At 45.5% G+C, this 22,510-nt stretch overlaps 1 protein-coding gene across 3 annotated transcripts in view; it reads left to right on the top strand.

Annotated features, from left to right (window-relative positions):
• Positions 1 to 22,510, top strand: part of CHN2 (chimerin 2) — a 568,891-nt gene that overhangs the window by 158,636 nt on the left and 387,745 nt on the right. For all 3 annotated transcript variants that reach the window (XM_063921963.1, XM_063921964.1, XM_063921965.1), the window contains exon 2: positions 9,316 to 9,354. In XM_063921963.1, the coding sequence (XP_063778033.1) occupies positions 9,316 to 9,354 (39 nt within the window). The remainder of the gene's footprint in view (positions 1 to 9,315; positions 9,355 to 22,510) is intronic.

The following is a 22,510-nucleotide window of genomic DNA, read 5'->3' as shown; positions in this document are numbered from 1 at the left end:
AAAAAAAGTATGCTAAAGCAATGGGATGTTCTTCAGCTTTTGTGTAACTACAAATCACAGCATGCTTTGCTAGCCTTGAGAGCCTAGTAATAACCAGCGGCAGCTCCTACTTATGTTTTCTAGGGGGGCTGCCACTACCTCCGTGCCCTTAGCGGATACAGTCAGTCTGCGCAATGACTCTGGCAGGTGCCAGAACCGGCACATGTGCAGGCTCCGCTAAACCCCAGCTTCTATGGACTGCACCGACTGCAGCCCATAGAAGATGGATTGGGCTGCATGAAAGGCAGAGAGTGGCTTCCTACAGGAAGCCAGCTCTCTGCTTATCGCTGCCCGATCATGCAGTCCTGGAGGGAGGAAACACCTTCCCAATGGGACTGCCTTGTATATCTGTGACTGACAGGTAGGATTTCCAATAGGAAGTCATTGTCAGTCGCAGTGAAGCCAGTGCAGTCACGGACTGCAGCTGGCTTCACTGATACTGAGCTGGGTGGCGGACTTTACCAGGGGGAGATGCAGTGCTTCAGCCCATAGGTAAAATCTGCCACTGGTAATATTCAAATTGATACACTTCAAAAGGCCTACACATTACCCTTAACCTCATTAAGTTAAAGCAATATATTTAAACAAAGATTCATCTATCAGTAATAACATCAGCTGGCATTTTAAACAAGTGTTACAGATTATAACAAACATGGAGCAATAAAGCAGGAAGTAACGAGGTCACGTGTGAAAACCCATGTTGTTTAATGACTGAGAAGGTTAATAGAACTTCAAGACCAATCCATTCGCATTCAGTGCAGGTCTATAATTGATTTAACATTCTGTTGCGGAATAACATTATGCTCAGGCTAAAGCACTTGGCAGGTGAAGACAATTTAGTATTTTTAGCAGCTTTTCTCTTCTACTAAAAGATTGACAAGACTGGTAGAATGTAATTGGATTCATAGATTGAGAAAGGTAAAATTATTACCTGTGCTCTATTTATCAGTTGTCTTGTGTATTCTCGAAAGCGAAGGGAAACATGTCAGAAAGATTGCTGCTGAGTGTTTGACTGGGAATATAAAATCAGGCAGATGGAAAGCACTGGCTAAAACTTTTTTCAATGATGGACTCCTTAAATACATTCTGCAATTGCAAAATATGATCAAATATTCATGTACATATTTTATTGTTTACCATGGATGTTGCATTTATAATGGACAAAAAAATATTTGCATACATTGAACTTTATACCTGTAAGATAGCAGTTGTGATTCTTTCACATAATAAGATTGTGAGAGGTTGTTTTTTTACGCATTGTTTATATTGGCAAATGTACTTGAAACTTTAAAGTATTCTGCTAATTTAAGATCAAGAAAACAATACAAATGCAGTAACATCAGATTGCAGCAGTTCTCTTCTTGCAGAGGGCAAGGCGTTATTAGGCAGTCTTCATTATATCCTGGAAACGTTGCAGGAATATTTAAGGTACTGTAAACATGGAATTCAAACATATACAGGTTGAGTATCCTATATCCAAATATTCCGAAATATGGAATATTCCGAAATACGGAATTTTTTGAGCGACAGTGAGATAGTGAAACCTTTGTTTTCTGATGGCTCAATGTACACAAACTTTGTTTAATACACAAAGTTATTAAAAATATTGTATTAAATGACCTTCAGGCTGTGTGTATAAGGTGTATATGAAACATAAATGAATTGTGTGAATGTACACACACTTTATTTAATGCACAAAGTTATTAAAAATATTGTATTAAATGACCTTCAGGCTGTGTGTATAAGGTGTATATAAAACATAAATGAATTGTGGTAATGTACACACACTTTATTTAATGCACAAAGTTATTAAAAATGTTGGCTAAAATTACCTTCAGGCTGTGTGTATAAGGTGTATATGAATCAGAAATGTATTCTGTGCTTAGAATTGTGTCCCATCGCCATGATATCTCATTATGGTATGCAAATATTCCAAAATACGGAAAAATCCGATATCCAAAATACTTCTGGTACCAAGCATTTTGGATAAGGGAGACTCAACCTGTAGTTATAGTCTTTCTAAATAATATATTGTCCGCTGCAACAATCCTCCTCCTCCTCCATGTGATCGCACTGATAGTGACCAAACACGTATCCGGTATGATATTCCGGCAGAGGGGATGTCGGCTATCAGTATACTGACAGCGGCATCCCGTCTTCCAGAATCCTGTGAGCGAGGCAGCGAGTCCCTACGAGAGCTCGCTTGGCTCGCCATGGGTTCTATTCACACTCGATGGCGTGGACCCACCAGCTGAGTGGGAATACCGGGCAGGGGTCGGGCTTCTTTCCTTTGGTAAAATGCCGGTTGTTGTGTTTCTGGTGTCAGTTTCCTGAACACCAGGATCCTGACAGCCGACATTTTAACTGCATCCCACAAACACGTGTACTGTAATTAGTGTTGTGTACATTTTATAAGAGTCATTTTTGGGTGAGTTAGCTAGGTTTTTATGTAGACAGGTCATTATTTTCAGCATTGAATTGTATTTTTTTTTAGGAAATGAAGGAACAGGAAACTTGTGTTTTTGAAGGATTTTAGAGTGGGGGCGTCGAGTGGGGGCCTCTCTCATTGTGCAGGGCAGCGAGTTCCACAGAGTCCAGGTACTGCTAATAGTCTTTCTACAGATTGCAATACTCAAGCTGCTTCTTGTACCGTGGGCCTAGGTCATGTAGCGCTTTGAAAGTCTGTAAACCAATCTTGAAATAGATTCACCATCTTACAGGCAGCCAGTGAAGGGAGTAGAAAATGGGTGTTATGTGGTTGGAACGGGGCTGGTTGGTTAACAGCCTGGCAGCTGCATTTTGTACAAGCTGTAAGTGGTTTATTTTGTTTGCTGGGAGACCCAGGTAGAGGGCATTGCAGTAGTCTAGACGGGATGCAGTTATGTGACCGCAAGTCACAATACAGACGCCGGCATCCCGAACAATGGCTAGCCCGCCAGTCGGCATGCCGACCAACAGGGACAATACCCACTCCTGGGTGTCTACGACACGCATAGAGTGGAAATAGAACCTGGCTTTGTTGCACTCAGGGGTCATGGCCTAATTATGGGAGGCGTGTCCCTGCACACTTAGAAAAAAATAGTACTCTAAGTGCCTTCCTGACCAGGCCCACCATCAGGGGGGTTCTGCAGGCACAGCTGTCCCAGGCCCCCCACTGTAACAGAGAGGGCAGGCCCTATACCGCTTATGCCTTCATCTGCCCGCCACCGCCTGTCTCCGTTCACCGCTACCGTTTGCCCACAAGCTCTATTGAAAATGCCCCTCTCAAAATGGCCACCGCCTTAGAGGAGACAGTTATTAAAGATTCTAGAGGAGGCTCTAGTATCTTTAATAACTGCCTCCTCTGATGTGGAGCCATTGTGGGAGGGACATTTTCAATCGTTTTTCACTTGAAGCATGCATTATTTCTATTTTATTTCTTTAAAATATATATATTTTTTAATATATATATATATATTATAATTGTATTATTATTATTATTATTTTTTGGGGGGGGGTAGCTGCCAATTGTGTCAGTCCAAGGCCCCACAATTTCTGATGCTAGCCCTGTCCCTTACCACACTGCAGCCCAGCACCCAGCAGCAGAAAAATCTGCAAGTGATGCTGCCAGGTAAGAGGGGGGGGGGGGGGGGGGGGGGTGTCTACGACACACATAGAGTGGAAATAGAACCTGGCTTTGTTGCACTCAGGGGGCATGGCCTAATTATGGGAGGCGTGTCCCTGCACACTTAGAAAAAAATAGTACTCTAAGTGCCTTCCTGACCAGGCCCACCATCAGGGGGTTCTGCAGGCACAGCTGTCCCAGGCCCCCCTCTGTAACAGAGAGGGCAGGCCCTATACCGCTTATGCCTTCATCTGCCCGCCACCGCCTGTCTCCGTTCACCGCTACCGTTTGCCCACAGGCTCTATTGAAAATGCCCCTCTCAAAATGGCCACCGCCTTAGAGGAGACAGTTATTAAAGATTCTAGAGGAGGCTCTAGTATCTTTAATAACTGCCTCCTCTGATGTGGAGCCATTGTGGGAAGGACATTTTCAATCGTTTTTCACTTGAAGCATGCATTATTTCTATTTTATTTCTTTAAAATATATATATTTTTTTAATATATATATATATATATATATATATATTATAATTGTATTATTATTATTATTTTTGGGGGGGTGGGGTAGCTGCCAATTTTGTCAGTCCAAGGCCCCACAATTTCTGATGCCAGCCCTGTCCCTTACCACACTGCAGCTCAGCACCCAGCAGCAGAAAAATCTGCAAGTGACGCTGCCAGGTAAGAGGTGGGGGGGGGGAGGGGGGAGTTGACTTGGGCTCCCTCTGTAAGGCCAGGGCCCAGGGAAATAGTACCTGCAAACAGGGCCGCCATCAAGGGGGTGCCCTGTGTACAGTTGTCCCGGGCCCGGCCACTCTGACAGAGTGGAGGGCCCGGGCTGCACACACAGCCACCCGTGGATATACCCGGCAGCATCTGTCGCCGCCGTACCCACGGGCCGCCGCTCCCCGTCCTTCCCCCCTCCCTCTGCTGCTCACCGCCGCTCCCGCTGATGTGAGGGGAGGAGAGCGCAGCCCTGCGCCTCTCCTGCCCCTCTGTGTCTTCAATTCAGCGCCGCCTGTGAGCCAATCAGAGCTCGCGGACCGTGACCTTTGATTGGCTCACGGATCGGCGCTGAATTGAACGGAGACACCGCACCCGCCGGAGATTTAGGGGAAGGAGAGGCGCAGGCTGCGCTCTCCTCCCCTCACACAGACACAGGTGAGCAGCAGGGGAGGGGGGGGGGGCTCCTGTATATCTGGCACTGGGGGCATATCTGGCACTGGGGGGGGCATGTATACCTGGCAGTGGGAGCATATCTGGCACTGGGGGCATATCTGGCACTGGGGGGGGGGCATGTATACCTGGCAATGGGGGCATATCTGGGACTAGGGGCATATCTGGCACTGGGGGGGCATATATACCTGGCAGTGGCAGCATATCTGGCACTGGGGGGGCATGTATACCTGGCAGTGGGAGCATATCTGGCATTGGGGGGACATGTGTACCTGGCACTGGGGGCATATCTGGCACTGTGGAGGCATTTGTGTATCTGGCACTGTGAGGCAATGTATATCTGGCACTCTGGGAGCATTTGTGTATCTGGCACACTGAGGCAATGTGTATCTGGCACTGTGGGGCAATGTATATATGGCACTGTGGGGCAATGTATATCTGGCACTGTGGGGGCAAAGTGTATCTGGCACTATTGGGGTCATATGTGTATCTGCCCCTCCCCCCATATGTGTATCACGCCCCATTTTCATTGGCCACACCCCATGTGGCATTTGGCCACACCCAATTTTTGGCGCGCGCGCCTCCGGCGCGAGCACACAGTACCTGTAAGACATTTTTTCTACTTGCACCACTGGCCGTCGGTGACACTGACCGCGGCTGACCTGCTGCTAGTCAGTGGCGGATTTGAGAATTGAAGCCACCGCCAGTGGCGCTGGGTCCACAACTGTACTTCCGCTGGCCGTGCCGTCCGAGCAGCTGCAGCACTGACTGAGTGTAAGAGACCGCCCTCCACCGCTGCTGCTGCTGCTGCTGGTAGGTTGTGATGCGGGGACTGCTTTACTAACGTGGCTATTACCCCCATGAGGGGGGGAGGGGGGCCCTGGGGGCCCTGCCTGTTTTTGCAGTCCCGGGCCCCACAATTTCTGGTGGCAGCCCTGCCTGCAAACACCCCCCTCGGCACCACTGCATTTAGATATAAGGATCATTGTGCCCTATAACCAATACAGGGAAATTAAAAGTTAATTGTTTATGTATCTGATTATTTTTTTTTCACTGAGTATATAACAACTACATAAATGCAATGAGGGAGATTGCTACACTCTTCAGGGAGTCAGGGAGATTGCCAATTATGGTCTAAGTGTAACCAGATTTTTGGCAATTACGCTAATACTTAACACTGGGCCTGATTCACAGTTGTAAGATATTGCACAGCCACAAGGAAGCGGCTGTGCAGTACGGTACAGCTAATATGCAAATGCAGTAGGAGGTGTCTGGTGTAAATAGACCCAACTGCTTCCGTGGTCCGCTGGTATGTCTCAAGATGCACCATTGGATTACACTGCATGATCATCGGTCATCTGAGTAACCTTCAGATTTCTCAGGATGGTCTCAGGTACGCAGTTGAGGTCAGTAAATATGAAATGCTTTTTCAAAGTTAGGTATGTTTCACAGTATGATGTTTTTCTGCTGTTATATAGCACTAAGGGCTTAAGTGGGAAATTTACTAAGCAGTGAAAAGAGTGGAGAAGTGAGCCAGTGGAGAAGTAGCCCATGGCAACCAATCAGCATTGAAGTAACATTTATAATTTGCATACTATAAAATGATACAAAGCAGCTGATTGGTTGCTATGGGCAACTTCTCCACTGGCTCACTTCTCCAGTCTTTTCACTGCTTAGTACATATCCCTCTAATTCAGATCTGATCGTAGATGTGCTAAATTTAGCACATTAAGATCAGCTTCGACGCCCAGCACAGGGCCAGTCCGCCCCGCATGTCTGGCCCTACCCCCCTGCAGAGGTACAGAAGCATCGCACGGCGGCAATGCTTTTGTACCTGCCGAGTAGCTCCCTGCCAGCGCAGCACCTGCACGCTGGCAGGCCGCTACTCGCCGCTTCCCGTGTCGCAGCGGCTGCGTGTGATGTCATGCAGCCGCCGCGGGCCGCCCCCCCCCCCCCCCCCCCCCCCCTTCCCCCAATGGTCCGGACACTCCACCGTTGTCCGGACCACAACCTGCCCCCTCCCTCCCTGCGATTAACCTAAGTCAGGCAGAGGTGATCGCAGCCCTGACATGCTGATAGCATCTTACTGGGCTCCCAGGGTGCGCACGCGCAGTGCGGCCACTGCGCGTGCGCACTCCACAAATTAATTCAGACTGCGATCGCTGGCACTGCAGCAATGCAGTCTGAATTACCCCCGAAACCCCAACATGTGTCTAGGCCCAAAATTTTAAAGGGCAATGCTTTTAATAACCCTGGGGCAGATGTATTAACCTGGAGAAGGCATAAGGAAGTGATAAACCAGTGATAAAGCAGTATTAAGTGCAAGGTGATAATGTACCAGCCAATCAGCTCCTAACTGTTAATTTACATATGGGAGCTGATTGGCTGGTGCGTGTATCACCTTGCATTTAACACTGGTTTATCACTTCCTTATGCCTTCTCCAGGTTAATACATCTGCCCCACTGTGTTTTGCTTTTAAAAATATTTCCCTTTTAAGATCGGGGCTTAAACATGCTGGAAAGCTTAGCAAATAAGCTCTGTGAATATTGACATGTACAGTATAAGAGATATTAACAAGGATGCTGTCATGGACAAAAGCTACCTGAGACAAGTCTTTGACATCCAGTTGCTTTGAACATATTGAAGACAACTGTGATTGGATGTGCGCTTAGTGCAAAGTCATTTTCTGTTGGGGCAGCATTGAGAAACCATTACCACTGTGGTGATACTTTCTTGTTTTCTTCTGTGAGTAAAATCTAATATAAAAACTACAGTGACATATGGATTTAATCTGCAGCTTTGTGCACAGCCTGCAGTGGCCAGCAAGCTCCATCCATCTAATCTTTGTCACATATCCGCAAGTAGTTACAGTGTGAGCCTTTGTGAGATCATAAATAATTACCGTACATCCATTTTTATGAGCAATGTGCCTGGGTACAGTAATGCACAGGAGCTACAGGTCATAGGGAAAAGCTACTGAGGCAACTGCCTCACATTATATAAGTGACAGACAGAAGTTGTTGTGTGGGGAGAAATCCTTATAAAACATCTTTTTGCATGAGAACTGGTAATATTATCATTTGAGAACCAGGGATATTATTTATTTAAACCAGTATTAATATATAAAATCAAAAGTGTTCGGTCATTTCACAATTTATTTTCTACTAAACCTGAGTTATAATGTTGCAGTGAATATTTTTGTGATGAGTGGCCTAAGTCTACCATCTTTTACCCTTAATAGGTTTCTATACCATACACACATCACTACTACTGTGCTACTGGGGGACCTTCTTCCTCTGCTCTGTAAAGGGCCGTACTGACGGGGAGATTTCCCCTGAGATGTGTGCTGAGCGGTCTAGCACTGACCGCTCAGCACACATCTCTCCCCCCACTCAGCACAGCGCAGTGTGCTGAGCGAGGGGGGACACGGGGGCTGCCCATTTTACCCAGCGGTGAAATGAGTGACCTGCTAGATTGTCGCCGGCACCCCTATACACGTAGCGTTGTTCAGCTAATTTCTAGGCAATCTAGTCAGGTTGCTTAGAAATTAGCTGAACATCGCTCTGTGTGTACCCCCCTTAACTCTCAGCCTGATCTACGCATTTCTCAATAACATATTGGCTAATTCAGAGGTGGACGCAGTTTACATAAAAGCTGCATCTTGTGCAAATATACGCTTTCTGACAGATTCTGTAATGCGCTGCTGCGCCCAAAGACGCCTCATTGGATCGTCTGCAAGAACATTGGACATCTGAGTAACCCTTGGGTTACTCAGGATTTCCTGTGCAATCACGCAGCAGATGCCACAAAATCGGTTTAGGATACGGCACGCCTGCAAAACATGGCCGATATACTCCCCCTTTTGTAAAACGTTTACTGTTACGGCCCCTGCCTACACACTGCCGCAGCATATCAATCATGGTGTGGTTTAGGGTGTGTATATATAATGGGTACAGGGTGAGTGATGCTCGGGGTTCAGGCGGCCTAGTGCCTTAAACCCTGTACCCAAGAGATATTCTCTGGTTTCTCTGAGGCAGTCTTGCCACACCATTCTTGCTTCTGGCGGTGTTGTCTTTCCAGTGATCTGTTTGAGAATGGTACTGGCCCAGTGAGGGTATGCTAAGAGAGGAACTTAAATTATATGTGATGCGTTAGCATTGGATATTTAAAATTTGGGGGGGTTGTGTACTATCCCCCCCCAAAAAAAGACTACATGGCTGAAATAGTAAACTGCAAATTTGTAACAGTGGTTTTGTTTTGTTATTGTGGCCGTGAGAAACTGAGTTTCTCACAGAATAGAGGTTTTACAGAGAGGGGCCACAATGTCATTGCTTTATTTGATTTTTTATGCTTTCTGGTTTTCCATCTGGTGATAGCAATGTTTGTCTTATAAAAATGTCTGTACTCCTAGAAGCAATTCCCACACGAAAACCATGATTTTGATAATCCGCTCAATTCCCGACACAGTCAAGTAATGGATTGATTCTTTTGTGTTCTAGATGCAGAGGAATACCAGCCTCCAGTTTGGAAATCATACTGTGAGTATTATCTGTATTTTCCCTTCCTTGTCTAGACACACTGTACATCTAAGCAACCGTTAGAACAAATCAATCATTACAGGTTTCAAATTAATATTTGCCTTACAGGAAAAAATGTAATATGATTTCCTCCTCATTTAATTCCATAGTTCTCTCAGCTGATCGTGTCACATTTTAACCTTAACTATGCTAAAATAAATGGGCTAGATGTATGAAGCAGTAATTAGAGTGGAGAATGAGCCAGTGGAGAAGTGTGCCATTATATCCAATCAGCTTTGAAGTTACCATTTATAAAGTTAATTCTATAACATTATACGTACTAGCTGATTGGTTGCCATGGCACACTTCTCCACTGGCTTGCTTCTCCACTCTTATCAGTACTTCATACATATACCCCATGATGGTAACAACTGGATTACTGAAGTAAAGTATTACCATGGCAGTAACATTTAAAGTAGTCTATGTACTAAGCCTTGGAGAGTAGTAAATTGGACGGAGATAATGAACCAGCCAATCAGCTCCTAACTGCCCTGTTACAGGCTGTGTTTGAAAAATGACAGTTAGGAGCTGGTTGGTTGGCACTTTATGTCCATCCACTTTATCTCGCTCCAAAGTTTAGTACATAGACCCTACAGTATGTAAAAAGACTACTAAATATATTTAAATGAAACAACAGAGTCTGATTAATTACATTGTATTATCTATAATCATTTCTTCTGAGTTGAATGAGAGCAAATAGAGTAAAATTAATAATTTTTTTCATGTGTATTTAAATAATGCCTAGACAATTAAAAATACAGGTTTGGTATATTTATCCCTTCCATGCATGAATTATGATAGCCTAATGCAAGATTTCAGGGCTTATAAAAATCCACAAAATGAATCTTTATAAAAATAGAGAAGTTATACATGTGTCCACTTAAGTGGACATCATCCACCTGTGATATATAAAAAAATGCCCTATTATCATTATCATAACAGTATTATAGCCAAGAAAGTTTAGTTTTTCATTTTTTCTTGCAAAAAAGTAATGTAAAATGAAAAAATGCTTTCTATAGTTTTCTTTAGAAACAAAAAAATCCTCTTAAGGTGAAACTAATAAATTTTTATACATGCAGATGTACTTAGTTGTATCTGTGCAAAATGCATTGTGGCACCTGTTAGCATGTTTTGCATCCATAAACTTTGCCCAGTGATTTCCCACACTGAACCTGATTTTAGGGGATGCCATTGACATGACTTTGCGATTTAACGGAGGTGGTGTCTCGCTTGGTCTTCCTCTTCAACATTGCTCCATTGATCAATGCTCAAGCAATGGATGCATTGAAATCCAACTGATACCTGTCATTGAATCCAGACATTCAATGTTACAGCCACAGCAAATCAATACAGCAGCCAAGTCATGTCAAGAAAGTGAATGAACACCCGAATATACCATCTCGTGTTTTTGTGTCAAAGGAGGGTACATGGCCACACACATGAGATCCACTCCCCACCATGTGCATGTTATACTGCCCTGTACCCAACCCTATTGTTAGATGCTTTTGATGTCTGGAGACAACAAAAACAATATTAATACTAATATAGCATCCGCCACTACTACTACAGCTGCTGTTAATGATAATAATTTGAGAATCAATTACAATTTTAAAAAATTATATATGCAGTAATGATACATACTGTATAAGGCTATCAGCTGTCAAAACTGGCATATATGGCTATTATACTGTATGAGGAAAATATTTAGGTTAGGCATACATGTCATGATAAGCCTTGCACTCAGTATTGTCCTTATATTGCATGACATCCACTGCAGTGGACATTTTACATCAACTGTGAAAAAAAAAATTGACTATTTGATCAAAATATCTACCATATTATACCCTAAATGTTACTTTCCTTGAATTATTATTATTATTCTTTTTTATTTTTACCTGCTCTGCAATCTGTGAGTAAAAACGTAAAAAAAAATCCCTGAAGTGCTCGGTGCTGGGGAGGCCCAAAGAAGAGGACACTAAGGGGGTCATTCCGACCCGATCGCACGCTGCGCTTCTTTGCAGCCATGCGATCAGGTTGGAACTGCGCATGCACGGCGGCCGCATTGCACAGGTGTGCCGTTGCGTTGCCGGACAGCGACGCCTCTAATGAAGAAAGCGGTCACAGCAGCGACCGCAAGAAAATTGACAAGAGGAAGGCGGATCCGAGCACCAACTCACCGTGTTTGGGGCGTGGAGATCCAAACGCAGGCGTGTCGAGGCATTTGGAGGGCGGATGTCTGACGTCAATTCCAGGACCTGCAACGCTGAAGTGATCGCACAGGGTGAGTAACTCTTACCCTAGTCTACTTCTGCACAAAACTTTTTATGCATAGCACGGCTGCACAAGCGTTCGCACCAGTAGTGGATCTTACCACGGCGGCGGCACCCTCCAGACGGCGGCGGCATCCTCCAGAAGGCGGCGCCCCGGGCAAAAATCTTGCGTGCCCGTAGCAAGATCTGCTTCTGTATATAATGTATATATATTTATAAAAGGGCACGGACCATGCAATTTTTAATAGTTCACCAAACCTCTGTGGTGGCTGGCCACACCCCCACTGGAGACTGGCCACATCCTTAAACATGGGCCCCTACCACTGCATTTCCCCGGCGGGCCCTTCATGCCCCAGTCCGACACTGGGTACAATAATAAGTGTCTGCAGGCAACAGTGAAGCATGGTGGAGATTCATTGCAAGTTTGGGGCTGCTGATTGGCTCCAAATTTATTCTGCAGCAGGACGACTTCAAACATACAGCCAATGTCATTAAGAAATATCGTCAGCGTAAAGAAGAACAAGGATTCCTGGAAGCGATGTTATGGCCCCCACAGAGCCCTGATCTCCACATCATCTGTGGTTAGTTCTCACAAGACTCATCCCATACAAAAACAAAGGTGTTGGATTTTAGGAAGGCTGATTTTGTAGGGATAGGAAAATGTGTAAGCAATTCTTTGGCAGAGTGGAGGAATTTGGAAGCAGTGCTGGAGAGGTGGGAAACATTAAAAAGTGCAATATTAAATGCAACACACCTTTGTATCAAAAGTGTTAGGAAAACCACAAGGAAAAGGAAGCCAGTGTGGTTTGTGAAAGAAGTAGCAAATATTGTGAAAGCGAAAAAATAGGATTTTAATTACCTGCCGGTAAATCCTTTTCTCGTAGTCCGTAGAGGATGCTGGGGTCCATGTTTGTACCATGGGGTATAGACGGTTCCGCAGGAGCCTTCGGCACTTTAAGACTTTTAACAGTGTGAACTGGCTCCTCCCTCTATGCCCCTCCTCCAGACCTCAGTATAGGAACTGTGCCCGAGGAGACAGACAACTTCGAGAGAAGAATTAATATTAAACTAGTGGTGAGATTCACACCAGCTCACACCATACAACAAAACATGCCGCCTAACATGGCCTTTAACATAACCCATGCAAACGTGCATGCATAAAGCTACAGCAACCGCTGTAAAACGTCTTAACACATGAGAAATTGTGTAAAAAGATAAACGCAATCCTGCAGGAAAATTAGCACTGGGCAGGCGCCCAGCATCCTCTACGGACTACGAGAAAAGGATTTACCGGCAGGTAATTAAAATCCTATTTTCTCTTACGTCCTAGAGGATGCTGGGGTCCATTTTAGTACCATGGGGATGTACCAAAGCTGCCAGTACGGGCGGGAAAGTGCTAATGTTCCTGCAGAACTGACTGACCAAATTTAAGGTCGTCAGTAGCCAAGGTGTCAAACTTATAAAACTTAGCAAACATGTTTGCACCTGACCAAGTAGCAGCTCGGCAGATCTGCAATGCCGAGACACCCCGGGCAGCCGCCCAGGACGAACCCACTTTCCTTGTAGAGTGGGCCTTTACCTAAGTCGGTAACGGCAATCCTGCCGTGGAATGAGCATGCTGAATGGTACCCCTGATCCAGCGCACCATAGTCTGCTTAGAAGCAGGACACCCAATCTTGTTGGGATCATAAAGGACAAACAAAGATTCTGTTTTCCTTATCCGAGCCATTCTTGAAACATAAGTCCTCAACGCTCTGATGACATCCAAGGACTTTGAAACGGCTGAGGTGTCAGAAGCCAATGGCACCACCACAGGTTGGTTAATATGGGAAAAAAGACCCAACTTTCGGAAGAAAGTGCTGACGTGTTCTCAGTTCAGCCCTATCTTCATGAAATATTAAATAAGGACTCTTGTGTGACAGAGCACCTAACTCAGACACTCGTATGCCTGAGGCCAAGGCCAACAGCATGACCACTTTCCAAGTGAGAAACTTCAACACCACCTCTTGCAGAGACTCAAACCAGTCCGATTTAAGGAACTGCAGCACCACGTTAAGATCCCATGGCGCCGCAGGAGGCACAAAGGGAGGTTGGATGCGCAGAACCCTCTTCACGAACGTCTGGACCTCAGGAAGGGAAGCCAACTTTCTGAAAGAAAACAGACAAAGCCGAAATTTGGACCTTGATAGATCCTAATCTCAATCCAGCATCCACACCCGCCTGTAGAAATAGGAAAAGTCGTCCTAATTGAAACTCAACCGCAGGAGACTTCTTGGATTCACACCAAGTTACATATTTTCTCCAAATACGATGGTACTGTTTGGACGTTACCCCTTTCCTGGCCAGAATAAGTGTGGGAATGACTTCATTTGGAATACCTTTACTGGCTAGGATCTGGCGCTCAACAGCCATGCCGTCAAACGCAACCGCGGTAAGTCCTGATAAACTAACGGCCCCTGCTGAAGCAGGTCCTCGCGAAGAGGAAGAGGCTGAGGATCTTCCAGTAATAACTCTTGAAGTTCTGGATACCAAGCCCTCCTTGGCCAGTCTGGAGCAATGAGGATTGCTCAAACCTTTGTTCTTCTGATGATCTTGAGAACTTTTGGAATTAGTGGAAGTGGAGGGAATAGATACACCGACTGAAACACCCACTGGGTCACCAGTGCATCCACTGCTATTGCTTGTGGGTCTCTCGACCTGGAACAATATTTCTGAAGCCTTTTGTTGAGGTGTGATGCCATCATATCCACTTGAGGAACACCCCAACGACTTGCTACCTCCGCAAAGACTTCTGGGTGGAGGCCCCATTCTCCTGGATGGAGATCATGTCTGCTGAGGAAGTCTGCTTCCCAGTTGTCCACTCCCGGAATGAAAATCGCCGACAGAGCTTTTGCATGCCTTTCTGCCCAGAGGAGTATCTTTGTCACCTCTGCCATTGACGCTCTGCTTTTTGTTCCGCCTTGACGGTTTATGTAAGCTTACTGCCGTTACATTGTTTGACTGGATCTGTATGGGACTACCTTGAAGAAGGTGTGCCGCTTAATGAAGACTGTTGTACACAGCTCTCAATTCCAGAATGTTTATGTGAAGAAGAGTTTCTTGACTTGACCATCTTCCTTGGAAGCTTTCGCCTTGCGTGACTGCTCCCCATCCTCGGAGACTTGCATCTGTGGTTACCAGTATCCAGGCCTGAATCCCGAACCTGCGTCCCTCCAGGAGGTGAGAAATTTGTAGCCACCACAGTAGCAAAATTCTGGCTTTCGCTGACAAGATTATTCTTTGATGCATGTGGAGATGCGATCCGGACCACTTGTCCAGTAGGTCCCACTGGAAGACTCTGGCATGGAATCGGCCATATTGTAGCGCCTCGTAAGCTGCTACCATTTTCCCCAACAGGCGAATGCACTGATGAATTGATACTCTTCGTGGTCTCAAAATTTGTTTGACCATGCTCTGGATCTCCTGAGCCTTTTCCACCAGTAGAAATACTCTCTGTACCTCGGTGTCCAGTATCATTCCCAGAAATGATAACCTCATCATCGGTTCCAACTGAGATTTTGGAAAGTTGATGATCCAAGCATGCTGTTGAAGTACCTTCAGGGATAATACTATGTTCTGGAGTAGCTTGTCCCTGGATCTCGCTTTTATGAGGAGATCGTCCAAGTATGGAATTATGTTGACTCCTTGCTTGTGAAAGAGAACCATCATCTCCGCCATCACCTTGGTGAATAGTCTCAGAGCCGTGGAGAGCCCGAACGGTAATGTTTGGAATTGGTAGTGACAATCTTGAACCGCAATCCTCTGGTATGCTTGATGTGGCGGGTAAATGGGGACATGCAAGTAAGCATCCTTAATGTCCACTGACACCAGAAATTCCTTTTCCTCCAAGCTGGAAATCACCGCCCTCAAGGACTCCATCTTGAATTTGAACCTTTTCAAAAAAAGATTCAGAGATTTTAGGTTTAAAATCAGTCTGACCGAGCCATCCGGCTTCGGTACCACAAACAGGCTTGAATAAAAGCCTTGGTTCTTTTGTTCGACAGGAACCAAGGAAATTACTTTGTCTTGACATAATTTGTGTATTGCGTTCAGGACATTTGTGCTGTCCTGAGCAGAAACTGGCAAGGCTGATTTGAAAAATCGGCATGGGGAAGGTCTTGAAATTCCAACCTGTAACCATGTAATACTATCTGTAATATCCAAGGATCCAGATCTGAGTGAACCCAGACCTGGCTGAAAAATAGTAGACGTGCCCCCACCCGATCGCACTCCCGCAGGGGAGCCCCAGCGTCATGCTGTGGCTTTTGCAGAAGTAGTTGCTGACTTCTGCTCCTGGGAACCTGATGGTGTTGTAGGTTTTCTACCTCTTCCTCTCCCTTTTCCTGTGAAAAAGGGGTACTCTTAGCCTTTTTGTACTTGTTGGGCCAAAAGGACTGTATAGTATGAGAATGATATACTTTTTTTTTTTTTTTTTAGCTGGTGCAGCTGCCGACGGCAGAAATGCTGATTTGACAGATGTAGTAGTTGATATCTTGGCATCCAGCTTCTCACCGAAGAGGGCCTCACCATTGTAGGGAAGCGCCTCAATATTTCTTTTGGATTCTGCGTCAGCATTCTACTGGCGGATCCAGAGTGCCCTGCGGGCTGAAATCGCCATAGCAGAGGCCCTTGAGCCCAGTAAGCCAACGTCCTTCATAGCCTCAACTAAGTAACCTGCAGAATCTTTGATATGACCTAAAATTAAAAGCATATCATCTTTATCGACCATGTCAATATTAACAATCAAGTTTTCTGCCCACTTTTCTACTGCGTTACCTACCCACGCAGAAGCAATTGTGGGCCTGAGTAACGTACCCGTAGCAATATAGATGGACTTTAAAGTCATCTCTAATTTGCGGCCAGCAGGTTCTTTTAATGAAGCTGACCCTGGGGCAGGTAAAATGATTGTCTTCAACAACCTAGAGACTGAGGTGTCTACCATTGGGGGCGATTCCCACTTACGCCTGCCATCTTCAGGGAAAGGGTACGCTACCCGCAACCTTCTAGGAATAGCAAACTTCTTTTCCGGGTTAGCCCAGGATTCCTCAAAGAATGCATTTAAGTCCTTAGACGGAGGAAAGGTCACTATTTGTTTTTTATTTAATTTAAAATAATATTTTTCCTCAGGTGCAGGTGTTGTGTCAGTAAATTCTAACACCTCTTTTATAGCGACTAATATACATTGAATGCTCTTAGCCAGTTTGGGGTCTACCCCCCTCAAATCCCCAGTGTCGACCTCAGTGTCGGAATTTGTGTCAGTGTCCCTTTGCATAATTTGGGCCAGAGACCTTTTCTGGGAACTGAAGGGGTCCCGAGTGGATGACGTGGAGGAATCAGCAAACAGTGCATCCTCCACAGATTGTCTCCAATACTTTGTCTGTTGTTCAGACTCAGAGAATTTCTTTGCCAGCTTAGACATATTACTGTGCAGCTTTCTCACCCACACATACTCAGAACACTCTTGTGCCTCCAAAATGGGTTCCTCTGAGGAAGAACTTTCTCTAGACATGGTACACACCTGTACGGTCACATCACTCACACAGAGGGGAGATATTGGGGCAGTGACGTAACTAGAAATTTTTCTCCCCCAAGCCAAAAAATTATCTGGTGCCCCCCATCCCCCCATAATTGGCACTAGGAAAGCGATGAATCTGCGCGCATGGCTTTGTTGAAATGGGCGTGGCTTTGCATAAAGGGGCGTGGCATTGCATGAAAAGACTACCTTATACCCCAGTTTTGCGACCTGCACGCTTAGACGTTGGCCACCACAGGAAAGAAAAATCCTGATTCATGCATCTTACATTATTTGTCATTTTTCCTCCTTATAGTAATGCCCAGTATATATTATGCCACATACTGCAATGGCCCTTAGACATTATGCCACACACAATAATGCACATGACACAATATGCACACACCATAATGCCCCCGACACATTATGCCACACACCATAATGCTTGTGACACATTATGACAGGAATCGCAATGCCCGTTATACATTATGCTACACACTGCAATGCCCCTGATACATTATAGCACATACAATGCCTGTGACACATTATGACACACACTGCAATGTCCTTGATACATTATGCCACACACTGCAATGTTTGTGATACATTATAGCACATACAATGCCTGTGACACATTATGACACACACCGCAATGACTCTGAGACATTATACCACATACCAAAATGCCCGTGATATAGTATGCCACACACCGTAATGCCTGTGACACATACCGCAATGCCCGCTAGACCCTATGCCACATACCGCAATACCCGTTATACATTATGCCACACTGCAATGCCCCTGAGACATTATACCACATACCACAATGCCCGTGATATAGTATGCTACACACCGTAATGCCTGTGACACGTACCGCAATGCCCGTTATACCCTATGCCACACACCACAATGCCCGTTATACATTATGCCACACTGCAATGCCCCTGAGACATTATACCACATACCACAATGCCCGTGATATAGTATGCCACACACCGTAATGCCTGTGACACATACCGCAATGCCCGTTATACCCTATGCCACACACCGCAATGCCCGTTATACATTATGCCACACTGCAATGCCCCTGAGACATTATACCACGTACCACAATGCCCGTGATATAGTATGCCACACACCGTAATGCAGGGCTGGCCAAACCGGTCCTCAAGATCTACCAACAGTTCATGTTTTCCAGGCCTCCTGGAGATCTGTAGAATTGTCAGTTAGGAATGAATGCAGCACATCTTAATTAGTAATGACTACACCTGTGCACCAGCTAGGTGGTCTGGAAAATGTGAACTGTTGGTAGATCTCGAGGACTGGTTTGGCCAGCTCTGCCGTAATGCCTGTGACACATACCGCAATGCCCGTTATACCCTATGCCACACACTGCAATGCCCGCTATACATTATGCCACTCTGCAATGCCCCTGAGACATTATACCACATACCACAATGCCCGTGATATAGTATGCCACACACCGTAATGCCTGTGACACATTATGACACACCCCGCAATGTCCGTTATACATTATGCCACACACCGCAATGCCCATTACACATTAAGTCCTACAGTAAGGCTTCTAATTACTTTTAAATTACCTGCTCGTTGCCAGGGGTTTCATGCTCTTGTTTCCATGCACGGTGCCAGGGGTTTTCATGCTCAGGGTGTTATGCTCGTTGCCAGGAGTTTCATGCACTGGGTGTCATGCTCGTTGCCAGGGGTTTCATGCACTGGGTGTCATGCTCGTTGCTAGGGGGTAATGCTTGTTGCTAGGGCTGTGCTCCCAGTGCCACATATGCCCCCAGTGCCAGATATTCCCACACAGTGCCAGGTACACACATGCCCCCAATGCCAAATATGCCCCCTTCCCAGTGCCAAAAATCCTCCCCCAGTGCCACATATGCGCCCCCCGCCCCCCAAGTGCCAAATATGCTCCCTCTCCCCCAGTGCCAAATATGCTCCCCCAGTGCCAGGTACAACTCCCCCCCGCTCCCCCTCTGTTTTGTGAAGGAGGGACACGGAGGGCACAGTGCGCGCCTCTCCTGTGTCCCTCCTGCGTCTCCGGCGTGTCTGTTAAATGCAGTGCCGGTTCGTGAGCCAATCAGAGCTCACGAATGGGCACTTCATTCTCCTTCACAGCAGAGATCAGTGGCGGCTAGGGCGCCCCGCAGCCCTGCGCTCCCCCAAGTGAGCGCAGTGGCTGCGGACCCCTAGTTACGCCACTCTATTGAGGACCCAGAGGGAATTGCCAGTCCACACCACGCGCCCTAAATGTATTGCATACAAGAAATATATATATATATATATATATATATACATTTATATATACAATCACAGCGCTTTTATCCAATATGAAGTCCGCAGACCTCAACACACTATGTGCTCCCCTTCCCTTCTGTAACACCCTGGTACTTGTATCAGCGATGTGTGAGGAGAAACAGCATTCAGGATCAGCGCTCCGGCATCTCTTTGAGGAGAAAATGGCGCCAATTGAGTGTTACTAGCAAGTCTGAAGAGAAGCCCCGGCAACTGTAATGGCGCGGTTCAGCCTCAGTAAATACAATATTTATACTGGCAGGGGTATGTACACCAGCTCCCATGTGTGTACTGTTATGCCAGTGAGAGTAAGGATTTCGCCATGTCCCCCAGAGCGCGCCCCCACGCGCTCTGCACCCTGTGCTGAGAGACATGTTTGTGCGCAGCGTCCCGCACTGCGCTGGTACCTTTATGCCACCATGATGACCGGAGGATCCCCTCTCTGCAGGTCTCCGATATATACTCACCAGCCTTCTGACTTCTGGTTCTGTTAGAGGGTGGCGGCAGTGCTGTGGGAGTGAGCAGCAGCCAGGCAAGGGCTGTGTTCAGTACCCTTCAGTAGCTAATGGTGTCCTGTCAGCGGAAGCAGAGCCATTGAACTAATGGAGAAGTTGCTTCCTACTTCCCCCCCTAAGTCCCATGAAGCAGGGGAGCTGTTGCCAGCAGCTTCTCTGTAAAATAAAAAACCTAACAAAGTATTTTCCAGCAGAACTCTGTAGAGCTCCACTGGTGTGCATCCAGTCTCCCGGGCACATTTTCTAAACTGAGGTCTGGAGGAGGGGCATAGAGGGAGGAGCCAGTTCACACTGTTAAAAAGTCTTAAAGTGCCGAAGGCTCCTGCGGAACCGTCTATACCCCATGGTACTAAAATGGACCCCAGCATCCTCTAGGATGTAAGAGAAAGATGGCTTTTATATAAGCAGACAAAAAATAATGAAGACAAAGCGATATATCTTGTTAGACAGAAGGAGACTAAGAAGGTAATCAGATGTGCAAAGGCACAAGCTGAGGAGAAAATGGCCCAGTCAGTGGTTAAAGGAGGCAAAACTTTTTTTAGGTATATAAGCGAAAGGAGCAAAACAAAAGGAGGAATAATAAAACTAATGACAGAGACTGGGAGTCTTGTTAAGGGAGACAATGTAATAGCAGATCATCTTAATAATTATTGGGGAAGGGGCCACAGTTAAGTTGCAGGGATATTCAGGAAAATGAAACAAGTACATTTACAGAGGAGAAGGTCCTAACAGTAATCTTAAAGCTGAGAGTGGACAAATGTATGAGGCCAGATAGGATACAGCCAAGGATACTAAAAGAACTTAAAGAGGTGCTGGTAGCACCATTGACAGAATTATTCAACCAGTCATTAGCTACAGGAGTAATTACAGAGGACTGGAAAAGAGTGAACGTAGTCCCACTGCACAAAAGTGGAAGCAAGGAAAAGGCAAACAACTACAGACCAGTGAGTCTTACATCAGTAGTAGAGAAGTTGATGGAAACACTCTTAAAAGAAAAAGTTGTAGATTATCTCAAATCCAGCAATTTACAGGATCCCAAACACCATGGATTCACTGGGGGAAGATCATGTCAAACAAATCTTACTGACTTTTTTGACTGTGTTACTAAAGTGATGGACAAAGGTGGAGCCGTGTATATAACTTATCTAGACTTTAGTAAGGCTTTTGACACTGTTCCACATTGCAGACTGCTAAATAAACTTGGAAGCTTAGATACCAGGATTATTGAATGGATAAGATCTTGGTTGCAGGATATAAAAGAGAGGTGTGGTAAATGAAGTGCATTCAAATGTTACCAGTGGAGTACCCCAGGGATCTGTACTTGGACCAGTGCTTTTTAATATCTTTATTGGTGACATTGCAAATGGCATTAAATGGAAAGTATGCCTTTTTGCAGATGACACAAAGGTATGTAACAGGGTAGACACACCAGGAGGGGTAAATAAATGATTGGGGATCTAGGCAGACTGGAGGAATGGTCAAGAGTGTGGCAATTACAGTTTAATGCCAAAAAAAAATGCAAAATCATGTACTTTGGTCTCAAAAATTCAAAGGCTTGGCACTATACTGGAAACTACTGAGGAGGAAAGGGATCTAGGAGTCACTATTTCAGGTGACTTAAAGGCAGGTAAGCAATGTAAGCAATGAGGAAGGCTAGTCAGATGCTTGGCTGCTTTGGGAGAGGAATCCCGAAATGGTATGCTACAGTGTTTACTAGGAATATAGGCATGCAGCATATTATTTTAATCAGCATAAGCTGTTTGTGTGTCCTATTCACAGATGCAAACTCCCCCCCCCCCACACACACACATTTTAATGGAATTAGATGCATGAAAAGATGCTTGGTGCAACAAAGTTATGGGGCTGTTTAACGTACCAGGAGGCTAGATATATGTGTACAGTATATACGATCAGCCATAACATTAAAACCACCAGACTATTATTGTGTAGGTCCCCTTCATGCTGCCAAAACAGCTCTAACCTGTTTAGACTTGGACTTAAGAAGATCTCTAAAGATGTCCTGTGGTTTCTGGCACCAAGATGTTGGTAGCAGCTTTTTTTAAGAATTGGAAATTGTGAGGTGGGGCCTCCATTGTTCAGACTTATTTTACCAGCATATCCCACAGATGTTCAATTGGATTGAGATCTGGTGCATTTGGAGGCCAAGTCAACACCTTGAACTCTTTGTACTCAAACCATTCCTGATCAATTTATGTAGTGTGGCAGGGCGCATTATCCTGCTGAAAGAGGCCACTGCCATCAGGGAAAACTGTTGCCATGAAGGGGTGTCCTTGTTCTAAAACATTAATCTAGAGTACAGAGCATTTATATATAAGAAAGTACAGCAATGCATTTTAAGTGTACAGCAATATATATTTCTCTTACGTCCTAGGGGATACTGGGATTCCATTTAGTACCATGGGGTATAGACGGGTCCACTAGGAGCCTTGGGCACTTTA

The sequence above is a fragment of the Pseudophryne corroboree genome, chromosome 5, assembly GCF_028390025.1.
Source record: "Pseudophryne corroboree isolate aPseCor3 chromosome 5, aPseCor3.hap2, whole genome shotgun sequence".
NCBI classification, from domain to species: domain Eukaryota; kingdom Metazoa; phylum Chordata; class Amphibia; order Anura; family Myobatrachidae; genus Pseudophryne; species Pseudophryne corroboree.
This window is presented reverse-complemented; position numbering and strand designations above follow the sequence as displayed.